A 23,041-nucleotide genomic window follows, 5' to 3' on the forward strand; every position below is an offset into this window, starting at 1 on the left:
GAAAGCGCCTTACGTCCAATTAGAGAGCTACTGGTTACTGACAAGGAGTGCGGCATGTCACACTTAGGGTTATCATGACATGCGGGTTGCTGTTGTGACTCATAACATTTCATAACTGGACAGGACTGTTGGCCGCTGTGCTCCCTGGAAGCTTGTGTGGCTCCTCCTGGTACCTTGAGAGCCAGTCCTCAAGAAGGGCCTTTCAGGTTGGATTCAGCTCAGATCCTCTGGGCCCTGTGGCTAAAGTGCAGTGTGTTTTCAGCATTAGGGACTCATCTTCCCCCGCTGGGAGGCAACCAGGGGCAACTGCAATAGCCTGCTATGCTTTGGGAGTCTGTTGGACTCCCTTAACTAACAGCTTAGAAGGGCTTCTCATGCCTGGGATGGGGATTTTTGTTAGACAGTCTGTGTCTCTTGGGGAGGAACATTGTCATCCCAGGTGGGAACATTTTATTTAAGCTATATGTGTTTATGTACACATAGATTTAGATGTAGGTAAATATGTAATAATACAGTATTTATGGCTTTTGCAGTTATCATTACTGTTATTTCCCCCTCATCCTGTCCTTTCTCTTTCTGGGTTGACTGCCTTTTCCTTCTGTAATTAAAACTCTACCTATTTTTTTTTTTTCTATTTCTCTCTTCAAATCAGTTATATCCTGTACCTATATACAGGTGCTTCCTGATGGTCTCTTTATATTTCCATGGTTTCTGTGGTCACTGCAAGGTAGTAGTCTTTATTTAAAACTATGTGGCTATTTTGTTTAAAACTTTGAGGGTATTTAATAGACTACATATATATATATATTATACAGTGAGGGACTGGGGTACTAATTGTAGGCAAAACAATTATTTGTTGTTGTTTTAAAACGAAGTCTCGAATATTCAAAGCTGGCCTTAGACTCATTGTGTGGCCAATGGTGACCTTGAACTTCTGACTGTCTTGCTTCCACTTCTGAGGTGCAGTGCTGGGTAGCAGGTGTGTATGAGGTTACAGGTGTGCACCAGGTTACAGGTGTGTGTGCACTGTCACATCTTACTGGTCTGGGGAATGAATCTAGGGTCTTGTTAGGCAAGCAGTCTCCCAGCTGAGCCGCATGTCCATGTTGAAGTGGCTCTTTAAAGAAATGAGGCGTGGATGATTCAGTCTTGGTCTACTGTGTGCAATTGAAATTAATTAAGCCTGGAGGAGCATTCTGTGTTCCGTTATGATTGAAAACCAGCACAAGCCTAAGTAGTTCATTTGTGCTGAAGCTCCCCACCACACAGTAGTTGCTTTCATCTTTGCATTGTGACCATCGTTCTGATTCCCATCTTGCTTGGAAGGCAGCCATCTAGTAGCATGGCACTACCACAGTAAAGGGAGTGAAGCAAAAGTAGAGTGCAGTGCTGCCAGCTCCATTCACAATTGAGAGTCGAGCTGCATTCAGCTATCTTTACAGCCACTTAATTGTCAGGAGTAGCAGCTAATGCAGAACCCCCAGACTAGCCAGAACACAAGAGAATGAGTGATGGTGACATACTCAGCTCCAAATGGTACTCAGTGTCACCCTTCCCAAGACTCAAGGAACATCCTAAAAGAGGGGGTGCAAAGAATATAAGCACCAGAGGAAGGGGAGATGAACCTTTTGTACATGGCATGGCTGTTGTCCTCGTGAACTCAGCTCTTGTTATCTTCTCAAGATTTGCATAGGATTGGGTGCTCAACATTTTGTCACAGGTAGGGTAGGAGCTAGCAGGCCCCACCTATCCCTGAGGAACTGTTGGCAGTTAATGGTAGCTAAAGAAAGGTATTGTTTTCTTCAGTGGTGTAGCAGCTCTTAAGTTGCCATGCCCTAGAAAATAGCCTCCCACCCATGATCCTGTAAGCAAGCCCTCTAGGCCACACCCACAGAAGATAGAAAGGCAGGAGGGGGACTTGTGCAGAGGAAGAAGGGTTCAGCAGGAAAGGGAGAGGAAAATGGGAGGATTGTAAAATGACTACAGTTTATTACGCACATATATGAAACTATAAAGGAATAATAAATGGGGAAAAAGAATACAATGCTAAGGACAGTTTTAGCTGTGGAAATGTGTGCGTCTTATAGTTGACAGCTTCATTTAGCTAACCCCTTCTTCCCCGTGCATTCCTTCGGATGTCCTCATTTATGGCCTGGTGGGGTTCTTCTCTGGGAGCACAGGCAACATTGAGAGGCTGTGAGGTAGTAGGCTGCCTGGACCACCACAGCTTGTACAGTGGCTGAGGGTAGGACACAGCAGCAAGGCAGGATCCGCTTGCTAGGAAACTGAGTCACTGAGGGCTCTGCTGCTTGGTGGTACTTGGTGTGGCTCAAAGTGATTGTGGAAGAGCACTGGGTGCCATGCTGTCTGACCTTCCCTATTGGTGGTGGTAGTCTTTGAAGAACTGGGAAGATGCCAAGAAGCACATACCAAATGATCAGTAGGTCTCATCTTGTTTGCTGAGAACATTTTTTTCAGCTGCCGGTGATTGGGAAGCAGTTTGATTGAATACATCAATCCCTGCAGATTCCAGGTTCTGCCTGTCTGTGTGCTGACAGAGTCTGTGGTGTGGGAAGAAATGGAAATGGAAATTGCAGATTATCTTGAGTAACAAAAGCACTAGATACCTGCCTTTGGAAATAGTCATGCAGTTCCTCCAAAGGAATTAATTTTGTTAACCTTGGTTGACCTGTAGATAAAGATAGACAAATGGTAGAGTACCATTTGGAATATGTATTATCCTTCCAAGATTACATGTGTTTAGGAGTATTACAATGGAGAGGAGATTGTCTTTGCTTTTAATCTAACTGGTCTGGCTTTTGTGTTCTGTTAATGTTTTTCACTATTGTGTGCCATATTCCTGCTCAGGTTATTGATGTAATTATATATAAGTATTAGGCTGGTGAGATGAGTCAGTAATTAAAGGCAGTTGGCACTAAGTTTGACAACCCCCGTTTAAACCTGGGGACTCACATCGTGAAAAGAATAGAACCAGTTCCTTCAAGTTGTTCTCTGACCTCCACATGTACCCCTCCTTAACAGATAAATGTAAAGAGTTATAAATAAACATACAAACATTTAATTTATAGGAAGAGTAAGTGTACATGATAAAGCATTGTGTGAGCTCAGGTGTAGGCTGTGCTGTTAAAGGAGAGGCCTAAATTGCAGTGGGAGCATAGGCTCAAATGTGCTACTGTCATGCTTAAGGATTGGTAGTTCACGGGTGGCAGAGTGGCTCTGCTTCTCCTTGTATTGCTTCTGTCTCTAAGCATGTTCACCAGTTTTTAGTTCACATAACCAGCAGAGACGGGGAAGGATCTAGATCAGCTGCCTGTCTCCTGTGTGCTTACATCTCCCTCAGCTAGAACTTAGATCCATGTTCTTATCTAGGGTGGCAGTCACAGTGGTCACAGGTATTGGAAGTCTCTCTCTGAGCACTGGCCCATTTGCATTTCTGTGGCTGTGACAAAATACCCTGATAAAAAGCAACGTAGAGGAAAGAGTTTAACTTTGTTCAAGTTCCAGGTTCCAGCCCGTGACTACAGGGGAGTCACAGCAGGAGGAACATGAAAGAAACAGACACACATGCTGCCTGCTCATTACTTTCTTAATTCTTAGAGAGCTCAGGGCCAGCCTATGGAACGGTGCCACCCATCAAGTGGCACCCATCAAGGAAAGAACGGTCCCCTGCATCAAGTGACAGTCAAGATAGTCCCCACAGGCATGAGCACAGGACATTCAGAATATTTTCTCTACAGTTCATGTGTGGGAGTGAAGGGCACTTCTGATTTTCACAAGGTAGACCAGTGGCTTAGGACAGATATCCTTTTAGTTTGCAGCAGTGAAATTGGGACAGCCAGCAGAAGATCCTAACTGACGTGTTTTGGTGGCTGTGATCTAGTAAGAGGGGAGCATCGTCATCATCTCCCCCTCCCTTTTCTCCTCATCCTCCTCTTTCTTCTTTCTCTGTTTTTGAGACAGAGTCATTCGTATAGCCCTGGAAGATGGTGTCTTAGGGTTTCAGTTGTTGTGATAAAACACCATGACCAAGGCAACTTAAAGAAAAAGGTGTGGGTTTTTTTGTTTTGTTTTTGAGCTTATGGTTCCATAATGTCCATTATAAATAGCAGGTGTTAGGCAAGTCAGAACAGTAGCTGAGAGCTCATATTTTGAACCCCAAACAGGAGGCTGAGAGCACACTGGGAATGGGACAAATCTTTTGAAATTTCAATGTCTGCCCCCAGTGACACACCTCCTCCAACAGGGCCACACTTCTTAATCCTTCCCAAGCAGTTCTACCAGTGGTGACCAAGTAGTCAAACTTACGAGTCTGTGGGGACCATTCTATGAATGGGGACTGTTCTTACTCCCAGATGGTAAATCAGATCAAACACAATCCCAACATACTAGCTTTAGGGAGCTGCTGGTGGACTGTTTTCCTATCTGATTTTACAAATGTAAAATGGATGGAGAATGGAGTGGGGCAGAAGAAAGGGATTTTCAGTTTTGAGAAAGAGCAGAGAAAGTGCAAACTACAAAGCCTTGGAGAGTAGAAAACTTCCCAGGTGCAATAGAAGATTCTTGGATGGGTGAATGCATATGTGTTTTTGTGGTTTTCTGAAACAGAATGTGTTTCCCAATCAGAGCTTAACAGTGCTAGAAAGGCATTGAGGGGTTGACATGAAGTGTTGATGCGTAAACAGTTATCTAGCTCTGTGAACAGTCCTCAGTTGACACAGAATCCATGCTAAGAAAGAGTCATGTTCTTTTTAGCCTCACCAATAGTTCTCGGGTTGTGGGACTCCTGGCTCAGCTGGAGAAGGTCAATACAGACTCCACAGAGTCAGACACTGCCAGACATGTTACATCCAAGATTCTTCATTTGGCTCAAAGTCAAGGTAAGCTGCAATCCCTTCCTTGTGTTTGGAATACCTTTTAAATTCTTTAAAAGTAGATACTAAGGATGTTCTGACTTTTGATATGAAGATATTCCAATTTTTGATAACTGGATGGTTTTCTGTAAAAATGGGCCTTTCTCTACTGACTTACAGAAGCAGGAAACTGAGGAGGAAATTGATTGTCTTTGGAGGAAATTGATTTTCAGCGCACTTGTTTAGATTTGATCCTTGATCAGATATATGCCTGAGAGAAACAGTTTATGGAGGAAATATGTGTTTTGGCTCTGCTCTGTTTTCTCTGGCCCTTCAGCAGCATGCTGTGGTGGGAGAGTGTGGAGGAGCCAAATTGCTCACTCATGACACCCAGGAAGCAGAGAGAGAGCCTGCATGCATGGCTGTCCCCCTCATTCTAGTGTGTCTGAAACCTTAGTGTGTTACTGCTGCTGCCTGCATTCTTCCCATTAGTCAGTGTGTCTGAAGGTCCTCACAGATGTGGCCGTTGGTGGGCTCTCCTCATCTAGGCATCTCCCTCTAGGTAGTTATCACTGAGCACCGAAACACACCTTGTGTTTCCAAAAAGATCATGACTTTATAATTTCATCTTACACAGTATCACCAGCTCCCGAAAAATCACACCGAAAACAGTTTTTTCCCAAGTCTCAGCAGTTCCAATGTTGCACACATTGAGTCCATGCTCACAGGCTCATCTGAGACTTGGCCTCTCAGCTGTGAGCTATAGTGAGACCCAGGAAACCTACACAGAGATGGGCAGAGTGCTTCTTCCCAAACTGCATACTATTGAGGCCTGTTGCATCCTGACTCTCATGTGTGCTTGCTCTTCAGGGCTGCTTGTCCTGCCTCTTGAGTGTTGTCAGCTGTAGCCCATCTGGCTTCTTCGCTGTGGGGCTCTGTATGTTGCCTGCAGATTTCCTCAGCATATTATCATACGTCATTCTGATCCTGAGCATGGTCATTGAAAAGGCTCACAAATTGGAACACAGGAAAGGATTTATTTCATGGAGGCCAAGAAATTATGGTGTTTAAATTAATTTTCCATATGAACATCACAGTCTCCCAAAATCATGGGAAAACCTGGATAGAATGGAAAATGGTTAGTTTAACACTTTGTTCTCATTTAGTGTCTAGAATCCCGAGATGATGGTAGAGACTCCTGAGGGAGTAGGGGCTACATTGGACTGTGTTCGCAGGCACAGAGTTTTTCGTGGTTTGAAGCTGAGGTTTGGTGGCTCATTAGTGATGCAGAGCTTTCTGTCTTCTGAGTATATCTATAACAGTAATGTCTAAAGTGACTTGGCTATAGAAGGTACCAGCCTTACTTTATATACCAAGTATATACTGGCTCTTTGAAACAGTATTTTGTTTTCTTGTAGAACTTAATATTTTTTCGTGGGGGCAGCTGGACTGAGTAAAAGATAAAAGATATTTTGGATAGACAAAGGAGTGTATTTTTTTTTCTTTTCCAATTCTGAAAATAATATTTGCTGAAGTGTGTGGGCTTTAATTTTCATTTAAAAATCCAAACAGCACACAAGAGGATTAATGATCTTTATATAAGAAGTGCCAAACAATATTTTAAATATTTTAATAATATCATACCATCTTCAAAATTATTGATGATAAGGACTGAGGAGGCAGCTTGGTGGATACCAGCATTTACTGTGTGAATATTGGGGTCTCAGTATCAGTCACAAGCAACCAAGTAAAGATCCAGAATGGTTGCATCTGCCTGCAATCCTAATCTAGGTTCAGGGGTCTTTTCTGAGACTGATACTACAACCAAGGACCATGTATGGAGATAACCTAGAATCCCTATACAGATGTAGCCTATGGCAGCTCAGTGTCCAAGTGGGTTAAGGGAACAGGGGCTGTTCACTGACATGGACTCAGTGGCTGGCTTTTTGATGACCTCCCCCTGAGAGGGGAGCAGCCTTACCAGGCCAAAGAGAAAAACAGTGCAGCTAGTTCTGATGAGACCTGATAGGCTAGGGTCAGATGGAAGGGGAGGAGGACCTCCTTTATTAGTATACTGGGGGAGGGCTATGGGAGGGGAAAAAGGAGGGAGGGCAGGATTGTGAAGGAGTGTATTCTTTAAAAAAAAAAAAAGAATTTCAGTTTACAACTATAGGATGCCTGCAGTTGAATTTGCCATGCTGTTTAACATTAGCAGAATACAGTGGTAAGCAGGAGTGAGGGTGTTTTACATCCTCATAGCATTTATAGAGATGTCTGGTTTGAAAGGCACGTGGTTTCTTTAAGTTCTGACAGTCACATGGATAGGACATGAGCTGCTGTGTGATAGCCAGAGGTCACTGTTAGATAGAGGTGGGGCTGAAGTCCTGGACCCTTGTTTATTATGCATGAGGACCACCGCAAACTGTTACATTGAACCTTTGCGTGATCCCTACGTTAGAGCACTTGCTCTGAGCAGACATTATTTCTGTGGAAGTAGAACCTAATTCCAGTAGGAAACCCTTAGAAGACAAAGAAAAGCTTAGTGTGAGTCTTTTCCTGCCCCCTTTTGTTGCTACTTTTCTCTCACACAGACCTCTGCTCTTAAACTCATAAATTATCTCCATATGAAACATTGAATTTGGCCCTCCTGTCCTTGAAGCTTAATTGTGGAATATATATACATTGAGAGTGGATTCTTTGTCTTTGGGTTTTTAGATTTCAAAGTGCTGATATCTAAAAGTGCTGAAGTCATGGTCCCTTGCATTAAGACAGTTGTGGCATTAAAAGTCAAGTCTGAAAAGATAGAGAAGGCCTCCAAACCTATGCATGAATGACTGTGTCAAAGAACGATTCTCATTCCTTTTTGAGAAGTCTGTAGAGGTAGCAGAGGCCATGAGCTCTGGGTTGTGCTGCACCAGAGTCCCCTTGTCTGCCTCACATGTTCCCTTGATGATTGCTGCAGGCCCTGCTTCTCAGCTTGAATTGCCTGTTTTATTTTATTTATTTATTTATTTATTTTTGTTGTTGTTGTTGTTTCCCCGAGAGCACTGAGATGATTTATGTCAAGTAAACGGAATAGGAACTGTTAGTTCTTTTCTTCTTATATATTTTATCTCTCCTGTGAATCAAAGAACTGTGGGAAAGGTGTAGAAACTTCCTAGTGAAGTTCGCATATTTGCAGAGTCCCCATTCCACTGGTGAGGGTGTCGTTTGAGTGCCAGCATCTTAGCGTCTCACACTTCAGTCCTTCCTTAGGTTGTGTACTCATGGGATTAACAGCTTTGATCTAGTACTAAATACGATGGAAACACTTGAAAATGGCCCTAGGTTTCTGCTGTCACTCATTTGATGGGCTGTTTTCCAGTTCTGTTCATCACAGTAACTTTCATCTTTCATCATGATTTCTACCTCCGTTACAACTCACCACCAGCTCTGATTTTAGGATTTTGGAAGGATTAACAGGGACTTTCGTAGTTCACAATAGTTAAGAAAAAGCTTGTTAGCTGGGAACAGAATCACATCCACAGAACAGCATTAATAGCACTAGAGGGATGAACAGCCAGGAGCCAGCTTAACTTGCTTACAGTGCTAGCTTTGTGTAGCAAAATGTTATGTATTCTTTTTGGTTTACATTTAACGAAATTACTTTTTACCTTTCAGAAAAAATAAGGAGGGAAATGACAACCAAAGGTTCTACAGGCATGGAAGTTCTGTTGGCAACATTGGAGGTATGCCACTAACAGCCTTCACTGGTGTAACTCACAAAAGGGCCGCCGAAGTGAATGCGCGCGCGCATACACACACACACACACACACACACACATATGCGTGCATGTGTGTACACTTGCACACGTATGAGGAGGGATAATGAAGTGAACACACAGATGTGAGTGTGCTAATAATTTGTATTATGTAAACATCTATTTCTCAATGTTATAACAATTAAAATTCTCTTTAAAGGTTAGATATGTTAAAGCTTACTAGTGTGTGGGTGTGTGTGTGTGTGCGCGCACGTAGGAGGGACGCACCTGCCATGGCTCATGTGGATGCCAGAAGACAGTTACATGGCGTTGGTTTTCTCCTTCCCAGTTTCTGTGGGTTCTGGGTTCTTAGGCATGTGCAGCAGGAACCCTTAACTGCAGAGCCATCAGGATGGTCCCAAATCTTAATATTTTTTAAAAAAAGAACTTACTGTTTTAATGATGTGTATATGTCTGTGGGTGTGTACAGGTGACTGTGAAGGCAGAGGTGTTGGATCCCTCGGCACTGGAGTTACAGGCACTAGTGAGCTGCTTGATGTGGGTGCTCAGGCTGAAGCACTTGCTGCTGAGTCTGATGACCTCAGTCCAACCTCCAGGACCCACATAGTTGAAGGAGAGAGCCTATGCTGATCAGTTGTTCCATGAACGCCATGCCACCTCCACATGCACAAATAAATAAACAAACAGTGTAAGAAAAATGGCGAAGAAACTGAAGTTTTGATGGGATGGCAAAAGTCATTGCGATTGTGCTTAGAGAGAATGGAAGGAATTTATCCTCTGTTAGACATAGGTTGTTACCAGCAGTTGAAAACATGCGAAATAAAAATTGGTGTTTTAATAAAATAAATCAACTATTTGTTTCAGAACACGAAAGATCTTCAAACTATACTTAATATCCTAAGCATTCTTTTCGAGCTGGTGTCATCTGGTGAGTTTTGATTCACATTGATTCGTATTGTAAGTAGTGACCAGAAGTGTGTTTTGTAGGCTTCATTTAATGATTCTTGAATTATTGTTTGAGAGATGAAATATCGTTGTTGCTTTTGTGTGAGGGAGGGGGAAGGAAAGATGGGATGTGTGTGTATGTGTGTGTGCACATTCCTTTTTTGCTCTCCACCTTATTCCTTTGAGGCAGGTTCTGAGCTGGAGCTTGAGGTTTTCAGCTAGGCTAGTAGCCAGCAAGCCCCATTGAACTTCCCTTCCCTGTTCTCCACAGTGCTGTGAGACAATTCCCGTCTTACCACATGGCTACTGGGATTGCCTCATGGTTGCACAGCAAGCTCTTAACCACTGAGCCATTTTGCAGTGCAGTGCTTTTGATATCTTCAAATTCTTTTTTCATACTTAGACAGCATCTTGAGCCCAGAATTTTGGTATCATTTGTGTTTATTTTTATTTTTTGTATGCTGCACTTTACATAAATAAGTGAAACAAAACAAATTATGAGCTGATTGTAGTGGTACATGCCTGTCATTCCAGCATTGGCAAGGCTGGGGCAGGAGGATTCCAAATTTTAAGTCTAGTCTGGGCTGTATAATGAGAACCTGTACCAAAACACAAAATATGGTTTTGATAGCATCTGGTCTTAGAAATCAGTGGTTGAAACATTCTTGAATGCCAACTAATTGTGATGCCCACTGTGGGAAGGTATGCTGTTTGCAATGTTAATTTTTTTTTTTTTTAGGTGGAGGTCGAAGAGCAAGTTTCTTAGTTGGCAAAGGCGGCTCACAAATACTGTTGCAACTACTTATGAATGCTAGCAAAGATTCTCCCCCACACGAGGAAGTTATGGTGCAGACTCATTCCATTCTTGCAAAGATTGGACCAAAAGGTAAGACTTCTGTTTTCATGATTATCGAATCTAGATCCATCCTTGTAACTTGGAATCTTTATGTCTTAAGCTGCTTAAACTTTGAAAAGTACTACTTTTTCTTGGATTTAACAGTAGACTATTATTATTATTACTATTACTTTGCAGTTAGTCAGCAAGAACTGAGGATCCAAGAGTCATAATGAGTTGTTGTGAATGTGGTGTAAAGCAGAGACATGAGAGCGTTACGGTGTGTTTCAGTGCTTGAGTGCTGTGTGCACATGCACATGTGTCTCCGCACATGTAGGGAGGGCACAAGCTGTGTGTTGAGAACTCACAAGGAGGGCTGTGAAGCAGTGTGTGGAAGCGTGTGGAAGCGAGCATGTGGCTGTGACAGTGTTGTCACTGAGACTCACAGTTGTAGTGTATGCAGTTCAGTACTCTGGAAACCTCCTATTTACAAAGACTAGAGAGATGTGAAAAATTGTGAGTCCGAGCTGCAGAGGGACATGTGAAATCCACAAAGCACTGTGAGTGAGGATGGGGCCAGGGCCAGGGAGCAGCTGCTTATTTAAGGGACAGAAAATCTTGTAGTCTTTGAATGGGACCTAATCTCAGCATAGAGGTGTAGGTCTGCACAAGCCGAGAGAAGCTCCTCCTAGTTAAGCTTCTGCTTTTGAAGAGTTTGCCCTTGTCCTACATCATATATGTTGCTTTTGAAGGGTCTGACTGTGGACATGTTATGCATTTGTATGTAGGCATGTATGTCTTCATGTAGCATGCAGGTGGCTGTTTAACTCGTACCTTTACCAGGTCATGTTTTAAAAAGTGCAGCCTTGAGACTAAATGTAGTACATAAGTCATCTTGATTCTTATTTTTCTTTAACTTCTGTGTTTGAGATTCATGAATTCCTTTTTTGATATTTTTGTAAAAAGTGAGATAAAAAGTTTTGATTATTGGTAAATATGCTAGTACACTCTTCCTCTGCTGATCAGAACCAGATCATCTTTTCCTCTTTCCTCTTTCACTTATTTTCTTCCATTCTTACATAGGTAATTACTATCTTATTCTGCATCTTAAATTTGTGTTTTTCCTATTAGTATTTGTACAACTTTTCTGTTTTTATGTTATTCATTGAGGTTGAGTGATTCTCTGTTTTTTTTTTTCTTGTGAAATGAAAGTAATTTTCACTTAGGAATATTCAATTCTTTCTGCCTTAAAATTTCTGTTGTTTATGACTTACCTCTGCTGTTCTTATTTCTTTTTTAAAACCTTAATATTCTTCAGATCTTATTGCTTAGTTTTTTTTTTTATGGTTGTGATCTTTTGTGAAAATAAAAGGCAAGAACTTCTGTTCTTTATAGATACAGTAATGCTAAGAGGTAGCAATGTTCATTACCCTGAATTGCACATATTAAATATAGGGGTAGTAAGATATCACCCTGTATTCTATAAATATGTATAATTATATTAATAAGAAATTAAAAGTAAAATATTTAAGAGATGGAAATAAACTGCCTTGACTTGGTTGTTAAATGTCATTTCATGTGTTGAGTTCCATTATACTATTTTTCTATTTCTTCATACATTTTAAAAAGATTCATCTTTACCATTTTAAAGTGTGTGTGTGTGTGTGTGTGTGTGTGTGTGTGTGTAGGTAGGTACATGAATGCAGATGCCTAAGGAGCCCAGAGTTGTCAGATCTTCCTGGAACTGAACATACATATAGTTGCGAGGTGCTTGCTATGGGTCCTGGGAGTTGAACTTGGGTTCCCTGGAAGAGTAGTAAACACATCTAACTTTTAAGCCATTTCTCCAGCTGCCCATTAGACATTTGTCTAATATTTACCACATTATTTTATATTTAACCTATTCACATTTTTATTAATTTGTATGTTATTTTGTAGGTGTGAAAATAACATGTTCATATTAAATAATACTGGTAATGGACATTTAGGTTCTTTACCCTTTTTCTAACTGTATTCGTGGGAGGAATATTGAATTAGACTTACTGGATAGTGGGTCAGCTATGGTCTCCTCTCATTGGACCGTACATGTTGGTCTAATCTCGCCCTTCCCTGTCTTACTCTCTTGCTTGTCCCTTGATACGTAGTTGTAGGATGTGCTTTGGAAGGGTAGGTGCTCTACATCATGCAGAAATGGTTATAATTTTGACTATTTCATGTCAGCTTTACATTTGAGATGAATGTGTAGTATAGATTTAACATGTTACCGCTTTTTTGGCAGTGCTGCTGCTTGAACCCAGAGCCCAACATGTGCCAGCCAAGCCCTCTGTCAGTGGGGTTATATCCTTGGTCTTTATTGATTTTCAAATTACTTTTGTTCAAAAGTTTTATGTGAATATATTTTTTTAACAGATAAAAAGTTTGGAGTGAAAGCTCGAGTTAACGGGGCCCTGAACGTGACTCTCAGTTTGGTCAAGCAGCACTTGCAGAACCACCGCTTGGTTCTACCTTGTCTTCAGCTCTTACGAGTGTACTCTACTAACTGTGAGTACTCAGAGGCTGCACAGATTTACTCAGGGTCCTGAAGTTATATAATACCACCTACAAAACCATCTTCAGTCTGTAAGTCTCTAAAGTTTGTGGAAAGGTAAATCTTGATATGACTCATAAGTCAACAAAAGTGATTTGGAGTAAGAAGGTGAGGTGACAAAAACCTTGAGAATTCTCACCAGTTCCCTTAATTCATGAAGGACTTGGGTGAGAGGAGAGCCTGTGGAAAAGCTTCCAGTGAAAGAGAATTGACATCTGAGAAACTGCTTCTGTCTGTAACTAGTTGTAATTGTCAACTTGACACAATCCAGAATCTTGTGGAAAAGAGGGTCACAATGAAGGATGGTCTAAGGCAGGTTGGCTTACGGGCGTTTTCTATGGATGGCCACTGTGATTATGTTAAGTGAGTTGGGAAGGTCCTCCTCTTGTGAATGGTGCTGTTCCCCAGGCAGGGACTGTCACCTGTGTAAGAGTGGAGGAAGCGAAATGAGGGCAAGCATGCATGCATGCATGTATCTATTGCTCTCTACTCCTGACTGTTGCTTATATGACCAGCTACTTCAGCCTCTTGCTGCCTTGACTCCTGCTGTGATGGATGCTTGCCTGGAAATATGCACTAAATAAAACCTTTTCCCCATAAGTTGCTTTTCTCAGGGTATTTTGATCACAGCATCAGGAAACAGGTAAGATACTGTCTTAGTAAGGGGTTTTTATTAGTGTGAATAGACACCACAACCACAACTCTTATAAAAGAAGCCATGTAATTGGGCCTGACTTGCAGTTCAGCGGTATAGTCCACTATTGTCATGGTGGGAAACATGGTGACATGCAGGCAGACCCGGTGCTGGAATGAGCTCAGAGTTCTACATCTGATCCACAGGCAGCAGGAAGAGCAAGCGAGCAACAATAGGCCTGTCGTGAGCATTTGAGACCTCAAAGCACACCTCCTATTCACACACACAAACACACACACAAACACCCACACACACTATGCATACAAATTAGAAATAAATTATAGGCCATTTGTATATCCTGAAAAAAATATTATATGCAGTGCAAGGTATATGTGTACATACATGTATCTGTACACACCGACAGTTTAGTTGAAAGTATGTTCAGAAAGGCAATGGATACCTTTAAGACTAAAAAGAACATAGGGGAATGACACAGGGCTCACTGTGTCAGCCTGGCTCATTGTGTCAACCAGGCTAGCCTCAACTCAGAGATCTGCCTGCCTTGCCTCCTGAGTGCTGGGATTAAGAGGTGTGCCACCACACCCAGTTTATTCAGAATTTAAAAAAACTGGGCACAGTTTTCTCACTGTTCTCTGTAGAACACCAACATTGTTGTTTCGTATGCTCAGGGTCTGTTTAGTGAAGGTCCTGGCACATCTCTCTAGGTTGGACTGTGCAGAGTTCTGTAAGCTCTGCGCTGGCTGTTGAAACACACATCTAGTTTGTTGCCCCTCAGTCATTCCTGTAGCTGAGGGCTTTAACTCAGAAAGCCCTTGTACTTGTTTTCTCACCTTCTGGTTTGCAGGCCATGTGTCCCATGTTCATACCCGTGGTTCTCATACTAACATTGTTCATGCTATACCACCTGAGCTGCTGCAGAGCCATTCTTCTTAACGTTACCTGACTCTCTCATTGCTGACTCCTGTTCATGTTGAGTGAGCTCAAGCATCATTTTCTCCAGAAATCCCCCTGTCTCACTCTGAAATGGGGATGCCTCAGTGGAATGAAACAGCCTCCAGCTCCTCCTGCATCTAGAAAATGACATAGTAATCATCTCCGTTCTGTTTTTCTTGCTATACTCAGGTTGCTTCTTGTCTTTTATTCCCAACATCCACTTTTCTGGTGTCATCTCATAATAACTCTTTTTAGGATGCTCGTTGCTTCCAACTTGCCATAAAAAAATAGCAAAATACCAACCAACCAACTCAGACCCCCAATCCCTACAGCAGACCTTCATAGTGTACAGGGTAGCTTGCATTCATGTTGAGTAAATACTTTGGAATGTTTTTGGATTCATCACTAAGGTTCAAATCACTTTGTATCTTTTTCTTGTTTCTCAGCTGTGAACTCAGTATCTTTAGGTAAAAATGGAGTTGTGGAGCTGATGTTTAAAATCATTGGACCATTCAGTAAGAAGAATTCGGGTCTTATGAAGTGAGTACATGTTTTGATGTGAGTAGAAGTTTGTCTTTAGTCGTCCAAGCTTCATGGCCTTGATATGTAGCTAAGCAGTTGAAGTCAGTTTTGTCTAGAGTCTTTAGTTTTTAAATAGTGATTTTTTAATAATGATAAAGATGTTTATCAAAAGCTTAATCTTTAAGCTAGAGATTTTTAGTTTAGTAAATGTAGTGTTTTTAGAGATGATGACTTTGAATGCCTGTAGACATTATGAGAGAAACTTGGCCATTTCCAGAGCATCACTCACTGAGACCTTTGTTGAGTGCCTACTGTCGTCCTCACCCAGTTTGCTGATCTTCTAATGACTCTTTCCTTCTCATGATTACCTGATGTATCTTAACATTAAACAGCTGTATTTTGCCCAAATCATGTTATTCTTTTTATCTTTTCTTGTCTTGGATATATGTTGGTGTATGAGTATATATATACTTTAAGGTTGTATTGTATCTATATTTTTTCATTAATTTATAGGTCTTGTAACTTCAGAAATGCAGTGCTCTGTGTTAGGGGTTGTACTCAGTGTAGGTCTACACTGTTGTTTTTTTTTTTTGTTTGTTTGTTTGTTTTTGACTCAAAACCATTACAATGACAAATTTAATGAGAGTTCAGGCAAAACATTCATTCGCAAACACGGTTGAGGTCTCAAGTTTCCTCAATGAAATGCTTACACATATCACTCAGATCCTCCTTTATACATGAATAGTAATAAAAATTACACTGGGTTTTTATACTCACACAGCAAGGCTCATGATGTGCCCTGCCCTGTGGATGGCAGTGAGTCATCGTTGTCCTGTCCTTTATGCTACTGCCACAGTGCTGTTTGCGTGTTTCACTGTAGGCTGTTGAGTAAATCGTCGGTGGTTTCTGAGGTGTTGTTATCTTTCCCAGTTAGTTAATAGCCACTTCAGCACACACCTCTATTAAATAAGGATGGAAAATTCCTACCACTGCCACAAAGATATCAGCAGGATAAAGCCTTAATAGAAAATAATCTCCATATTTTTGGGTTGCCTTGAGTCACACTTTTGTGTGGATTTGTTTAGCTGAAAAACAAGTTACACACATTGTTCCCCAGGATCTTAAGGGAGCTTACAACTTCTCAGCTCTGTGAACTCCCACTATAGCCACTGGCCAGTATTCTGCCATTGCTGTTTCATCCTTCTTTCTGTTCATGCAGTCTATCTGCCATTGCATTTGATCTGTAAATTTTCAGTTGGATTATCAGATCCAAACTCTTTATATTGCCCTAAGTTCATTTTTGTGCCCAACAATATTAATAGTGATTCATTTCCTGTTTCTAACTGCTAACAAAATACCTTCTTGCTACTTGGCTTATTTGGATCAAGGTTCAAATAACTTTTATTTGTTGGTTGCATCTCATAATTCTTTGAAAATAACAAACAGGCCATTGTTCTGTTGTGATATTGAAGGGTCTGTGTGATGTGTAAAATATATCACATTCTAGATCAGGTGACTCTATGCACATGTCTTGGCATATAGTTGTGTCCTTTATGTGTACTTGCGGCTTGCCTACATTTTATTTTTTTATATTTTTCTTTTTAAAATTTATTTATTTTTTTATTAATTACAGTTTCTTTACTTTGTATTCCAGATGTAGCCCCCTCCCTCATCCCCTGCCAATCCCACCCTCTCTCCCTTTTCTGCTCCTATGCCTCTCCCCCAGTCCAGGGATAGGGGACATCCTCCTCTCCTTCCTTCTGACTCTAGCCTATCAGGTCTCATCAGGATTGGCTGCATTGTCATCCTCTGTTGCTTGGCAAGGCTGCTCCCTCTGGTGGGGGGTTGTATGTGTGATCAAAGAGCCAGCCACTGAGTTCATGTCAGAGACAGTCCCTGTTCTTCTTACTAGGGAACCCACTTGGAGACTGAGCTGCCGGGGGCTACATCTGAGCAGGGGTTCTAGGTTACCTCCATGCATGGTCCTTGGTTGGAGTATCAGTCTCAGAAAAGACCCCTGGGCACAGATTTTTTGGTTCTGTTGCTCTCCTTGTGGCGTTCCTGTCCCCTCCAGGTCTTTCTATCTCCCCCTTCTTTCATAAGATCCTCTGTATTCTGCCCAAAGTTTGGCTATGAGTCTCAGCATCTGTTTTAATACTCTGCTGGGTAGAGTCTTTCAGAGGCCCTGTGTGATAAGCTCCTGTCCTGTTCTGTTTTCTCCCTCTTCTGATGTCCATCCCGTTTGCCTTTCTGAATGAAAATTGAGCATTTTATCCAGGGTCCTTTTCCTTGAGTGGCTTCTTTATGTGCACAGATTGTAGTATGTTTATCCTATATTATATGTCTAATATCCACTTATAAGTGAGTATATGCCCTATGTGTCTTTACCTCACTCAGGATGATCTTCTCTATTTCCCACCATTTGCCTGCAAATTTCATGATTTCCTTATTTTATTTTTATATGGAACGCTTCACGAATTTGCGTGTCATCCTTGTGCAAGGGCCATGCTAATCTGTCTGTTCTTCAAGAGGTCCTTAGTTCAATTCCCAGCAACCACATGATGGCTCACAACCATCTGGAATGAGATTCGGTGCCCTCTTTGGCATACAGGTATACATGCAGACAGAACACTGTATTCATACATAATAAATAACTAAATAAATCTTAAAAAAATAAAATAAAATGTTTGTATCACAACTAGTGAAACCCACGTAACAGAGTGAGTGTGGTGCAGTGGGCCGTGCAGGCAGATGGTGTGGCCGCTGAATGTTGTCCTACAGCTCACTGACACCACAATCCAAAGTATATTACTTAGCCTGCCACTCTCTTTTCTGGATTTAAAGATAGATAGTATTGGTGTCTTTGTTATAAATTGCAGGGATTTAATGAGGTGAGTCTTAGGAGCACAGATGTATTAATACGACATTTGTTTAGTTGAGCAGTATGGTAGTTGTGTGAGAGTGAGCCCAGGACGTGCCCACGATGTGCCAGGATGTGTTCTGGGGACTGGGCTGTGGCTTTGTACATACAAGCATCTGGTGTGCTGTGAGCTGTCGTCCAAGGCCTGTTTGCATTTATGTTTCATTACCCGTAATATGTAAAGAAGTACACCTTTTGTGTAAGGACCATGACCTTCCTACGTGATCTCTACATGGTTCTCTTGTACCCATGCTACCACAGCTAATATAAAATGCTCATAGGAGAAATGGAACATTTCAAAATTATGTTTGAATTGCAGTGTAGGATGGTGGAGCTTGAGGGACAGCTCGTCCAGTCCTGGGTTCAGAATGCAGCACTACAAATAAACCAGTGAGGTGTTGTTATAATGTACCACGTGGGCCATTTCCAGAGCTGTGTAGAACAACAGGCCTAAAGGTTCTGAGAGAAGAGCATAGTTATCTACTGGTATTCAGTGTGTGAGTTGCTGTTCATGCGGTGGTGTGCAGAGATGGCGCTGGAGAGTCAGCCTTTGTCTCCCACCTTGTTGAGGCAGGGCCATTTTTGTCGATCTTGCAGCTGCACTGTTATGTAGCCTAGCTGGCCAGCAAGCTTCTGGCCTGTTCTCCAGTCTTTCCCGCCTTTCCTGTAGAGGAGGGTAAGGTACCAGATACACACCGTGGATATAGTTTTTATGTGTGCCCAGGAGTCCAGGCTTACACTGCTGGTGCCTTGACCCATGGAGGCTGCTACCTAGCTTTCTGTTTATATTCTTACCTCTAAAACTTTTTTCATTTATTTATTTGCTTATCTGTCTGCTTGTGTGCATGTGTGTGTGTGTGTGTGTGTGTGTGTGTGTGCGTGCGCGCACACCAGTTTGTTCTATGTGTTCAGATAGTTGGGGAACAACTTGCTGGGAGAAAGCCTTTCCTTCCACCACATGGTCCTGGGAATTGAACTCACGTCACCCAGCTCACCAGTAAGTGATTTTACCTGCTAAGCCATTTGGCTGTGCCTCTGCTTATATTTTTTAAAAGAGCTTAAAAAGAAAGTTTATATTTATTTTAAACCATTCAGTAGCCAAACATTGATGGCCTTATTGTCATTTTTTAGAAATACAGCCATTTCTGTCCTAGTTAATGACATCTGGAACTTTCTATTGTGCTTTCTTCTTAAATAATGCCTTATTTCAAAGGAAAAGATCTGAGGAGACTCAAATTTGCAGCCTAAAGCTTCCCTTTAGGATTCTTTTCCTTTGATGGTTTTAGATTTAAATTTAAACTGTTAGCACAGAAGGCGGCAGACCAGGAAGTTATCATAGCTGTGCTCTTCAGAGTCTTGTGCACTTGTCTTCCCTCCTATAAGGAGAGCAGTCAAGTTGTATTAGGGTTCAGCTCATGCTGAAGGTCATTGCTAGGACTGACCTCCAACTTAAGGTGGCTGTGCTAGCTTCATTAATAACTAAACATAACCTTCTTCCTCATTGTTTGTAGGCTACCCTTTAGGTTCTTGTTGTTAGTATTCTTCTGTGTGGGAAATATGAAAATTGGAAAACTAGGAGAAAGTATAAATCTTTTAATCACTTAACACAGTATGAACTATTCATTTAAATTTTTAAACTATAATAAAATCACATTATCCTCTAAGTTTAGTATTTAATTCTTGTTCAGAAATTGCCATTGGGGACTGGAGAGATGGCTCAGAGGTTAAGAGCAGTGGCTGTTCTTCCAGAGGTCCTGAGTTCAAATCTCAGCAACCACATGGTGTCTCACAACCATCTATAATGAGATCTGATGCCCTCTTCTGGCATGCAGGCACATATGCAGGCAATATATTGTAGAAATTGCCATTGGCTTATCAGTGTCATAGAGTTTCAGAGTCTTTTTTTTTTGTTTTGTTTTTGTTTCTTCAAGACAGAGTTTTTCTGTGTAGCTCTGGCTGTCCTGGACTTGCTATCAGGCAGGCCTCAAACTCAGAGATCCACCTGCCTCTGCCTCCTTGAGTGTTGTAATTAGAGGTGTGCAACTGGCTGTTTCAGAGTTTTTTATGCTGAAGTTTATTGCCTTTCCAATACTGTTTTGGTAAAAGTTTTCAAGATGACTGCAAGTTGATAGTTTCTTTTAATTTAGTGCAGCTGTGGAGCATGCTCAGTGCCACTGGTGTGAGAGGTCTGTTTACACTTCAGCTTCCAACATGGACAGTAAACGTATGTACACCCACACTTGTGCACACACACACTTTTGAAAAAAGCTTTAGCTAAAGGAAGGAAATGGAAGTCAATAGGTAATTGTGCCCGGTGCTGGAAATGACAGATATTTATAAATGCCCCTCAGCTCTAGAACCTGGACACCCCATCTCAGTTTCTCAGAAGGCTGTTCTCTTCTGGAAGCTCTGGGAGTGCCTTCTTCCTGCCTTTTTGCTAGTTTTTGATGGTTTGCTGGCAAGTCTTCAGAAGTCCTTGGCAGTTGTTGCTTCTTATCATCTGCTTTCAGCCTCAGTTGATGGTGTTCTCTGTGTGTGTTTACCTTACAGGGTCTTCTTTAAGGACCCAGTCAAGCTGTATGAATATCCCACTACCTGCACGTGATCTCATGTTAGCTGTTGTATCTTCAGTGACCCTGCTTCCTGATGAGGCTAGCGATGTGGGGTGTACTTCATCTTGTGACAGTGATTAAGTTAACTACATGTGTTGATACTTGGTGAACGTTCTGATTGTCTGTCTGCTCTCTGCATTTTGCCTTGTTCCTTGAAATAACTTATATGTGACTTCTGACTGTGCACAGTGGCTGCTATTAAAATAGTGGTCATGATAGTAGCTGTTATAAAACAAAAAGGTTTAAAAAAGAGAGAATATTATATCGAAATGGCAAGAAATGCTGAGAGCTGTCCATTCCTGGATATAAAGAATGCCATCATACCCTGGGCCTTGCAGCTTTTGTTGTTGAATGCTCAGAGGCGTATGCACTTTGTTTCAGTTTTAGTCCTACTTTCTCCCTGCTACCAGGGATTGATCTTAGAGCCTCTTCCATGGATCTGTATCCTCCATGGGTTTTATCACTGTGTGGAGGGGTTTATAAAACAGTAAAGGTTAAACAAGGCACTGCAAAGAGGCAGAGTTGCTAGTTCTCTTTGAGGTCACCCCATGGGACAGGGTGACACCTGTCTAACACAGTACACTGGCCATCCTCAGGGACAGTGGGTGCAGGTGTATGTGTGTGCTACCTTCTTACGCTTTAGAGGCACAGTTCTGAGTGTTAGCTTCATGTACACAGGCGCACAGGGCGTTTAGGTCATAAGAAGAGATGAACGGTGAGGCCAAACAAGCTTCAGTTTATATTAGTGTTGTTATACTCAGTCTTGATAATATGACAACTCCACATATTGGGAATTTTCAGCATTCCAGAAGGCTGTCAAGCTTGCAGACCTTCATGTTTTTAAGTTATTGGAGTCTTCTTGTAGAATCTCTTTGTATTTCTCCATTCTAGAAAGAGGACTGCAGTGTATCCCTGTTCTTGAGGGTAAGATGCTGTTGGTTGGTGACCTTCTGCATAATCTCCTTTAAGAATCACTTGCATCTGGCCCCCTACACAACAGACAAGAAATCTTTATGGCAAGCCCCTGTGCTTCACTACCACCAAGGCCTGCTTTGATACTGCCTGCACAGTAGCAGGCAGTCTTCTTTAATTCCATGCAAGTATCTCTGTTGTATCTTCCAGGTAGGTTTGTCTTAGACTGCAGGTGAGCGTCAGGCAGATTGCACTGAGGGGTTCTGGCAGCTTTGGTATCCGAAAGGAAAACCTAGCACTCAAGATCTAGTGAAGGTGTCACGGCAGCAGCACCTGCCCCTGTTGGGTGCTCCGTGTGCTGTATCTGAGGGGATCAGAGGCCTGTACTAGAAGAGAAAGCACTTTGTGGATGGCTATCCTGCCTGTCTACCCTGTGTGGCCCCACCTACCCTTGGGAGTGGCTGCAGTGGCCACACGGCTCACCAAGAGCTCCATGTTGATTTCTTTAGAGAGAGACCTTTCTGATTTTGTAATTGTCTTTATCAACAAAGGGCTTATATTACTTTGCATACAAGATTTATTATTTGGTTTTTGGCATATTATAGCTTAAGTTCTATAGCTTCTCTATCCATAAAGCATCGATTTTTGTTGTAGTTGTTTCTAGGTTTGATTGTGAGTCAGTATTCATCCCATGGCAGACCTTCTAGTCACTTACACTCTGTGTGTCTTCTGGCCACTTACACTCTGTGTGTCTTCTAGCCACTCACACTCTGTGTGTCTTCGTCTGTTTACTGCTTCCCTTTTATCACCAACACATGGACCTGCTACATTGCCAGAGTTTTAACTTCTTATGTTGTTTTTGTAGCAAGTGTGTACATTCTCTTACGTAAGGTAGATTGTAAAATTATCTGAAGTGATGTTTGTTTTAATTTATACCCGTGAAGGAGTGTGTAGTAGGCATTCAACAAATGCTAATGGTGAGTGAAATGCTTAAGCTTGATAATACAAATTTTAAGTGAAAATTATGGTTGTTAACATCTTATAAGCAGATATTATAGTATGTAGGCTTACCGTTTTGAAGTTGAAACTGAGGGCCTTTTTGTTATACTCCCCCCAACCAGTAGCTCACTTTTCATAAACCATTTGAATTCAGGCTTTCTACAGTGATAGATAATGTGTCCGTACAGCTGCTTTTGGCAGCTGATATCACTGTGGGTAACTGAGTATGCTAAAGAAAATGTATGTACTTTCAATTTTTAGGGTTTGTTCCATGTCCTATGAAGGGATAATTAGGTTTCCTTCTAAGTTGCATGGTTTATAGTTATCCTTCTGTCTAAGGGTTCTAGCACATGGCACTACAAAACTGTAAAATAAGAAATGGAGACATCTGTGGAACTCTGTAGACCTGAATTAGATCATTACAACTTGTCCTTATTTTAATTCTTTTGTAACCAGGGCCCTGAGTCTTCACTTTGTGTACTCTCAAAA

General features: G+C 41.7%; 1 protein-coding gene and 1 pseudogene across 7 annotated transcripts in view; one reads left to right on the forward strand and one right to left on the reverse strand.

Moving 5' to 3' along the window:
* Agtpbp1 (ATP/GTP binding carboxypeptidase 1) overlaps nucleotides 1-23,041 on the forward strand; it is a 117,230-nt gene that overhangs the window by 15,549 nt on the left and 78,640 nt on the right. For all 7 annotated transcript variants that reach the window (XM_021647774.2, XM_021647772.2, XM_021647766.2 and 4 more), the window contains exons 3-8: nucleotides 4,774-4,898; nucleotides 8,532-8,599; nucleotides 9,497-9,560; nucleotides 10,317-10,463; nucleotides 12,822-12,953; nucleotides 15,034-15,127. In XM_021647774.2, coding sequence (XP_021503449.1) covers nucleotides 4,774-4,898; nucleotides 8,532-8,599; nucleotides 9,497-9,560; nucleotides 10,317-10,463; nucleotides 12,822-12,953; nucleotides 15,034-15,127 — 630 coding nt within the window. The remainder of the gene's footprint in view (nucleotides 1-4,773; nucleotides 4,899-8,531; nucleotides 8,600-9,496; nucleotides 9,561-10,316; nucleotides 10,464-12,821; nucleotides 12,954-15,033; nucleotides 15,128-23,041) is intronic.
* Nucleotides 17,565-17,631, reverse strand: LOC132653295 (U6 spliceosomal RNA; annotated as a pseudogene).

The sequence above is a fragment of the Meriones unguiculatus genome, chromosome 3, assembly GCF_030254825.1.
Source record: "Meriones unguiculatus strain TT.TT164.6M chromosome 3, Bangor_MerUng_6.1, whole genome shotgun sequence".
NCBI lineage: Eukaryota > Metazoa > Chordata > Mammalia > Rodentia > Muridae > Meriones > Meriones unguiculatus.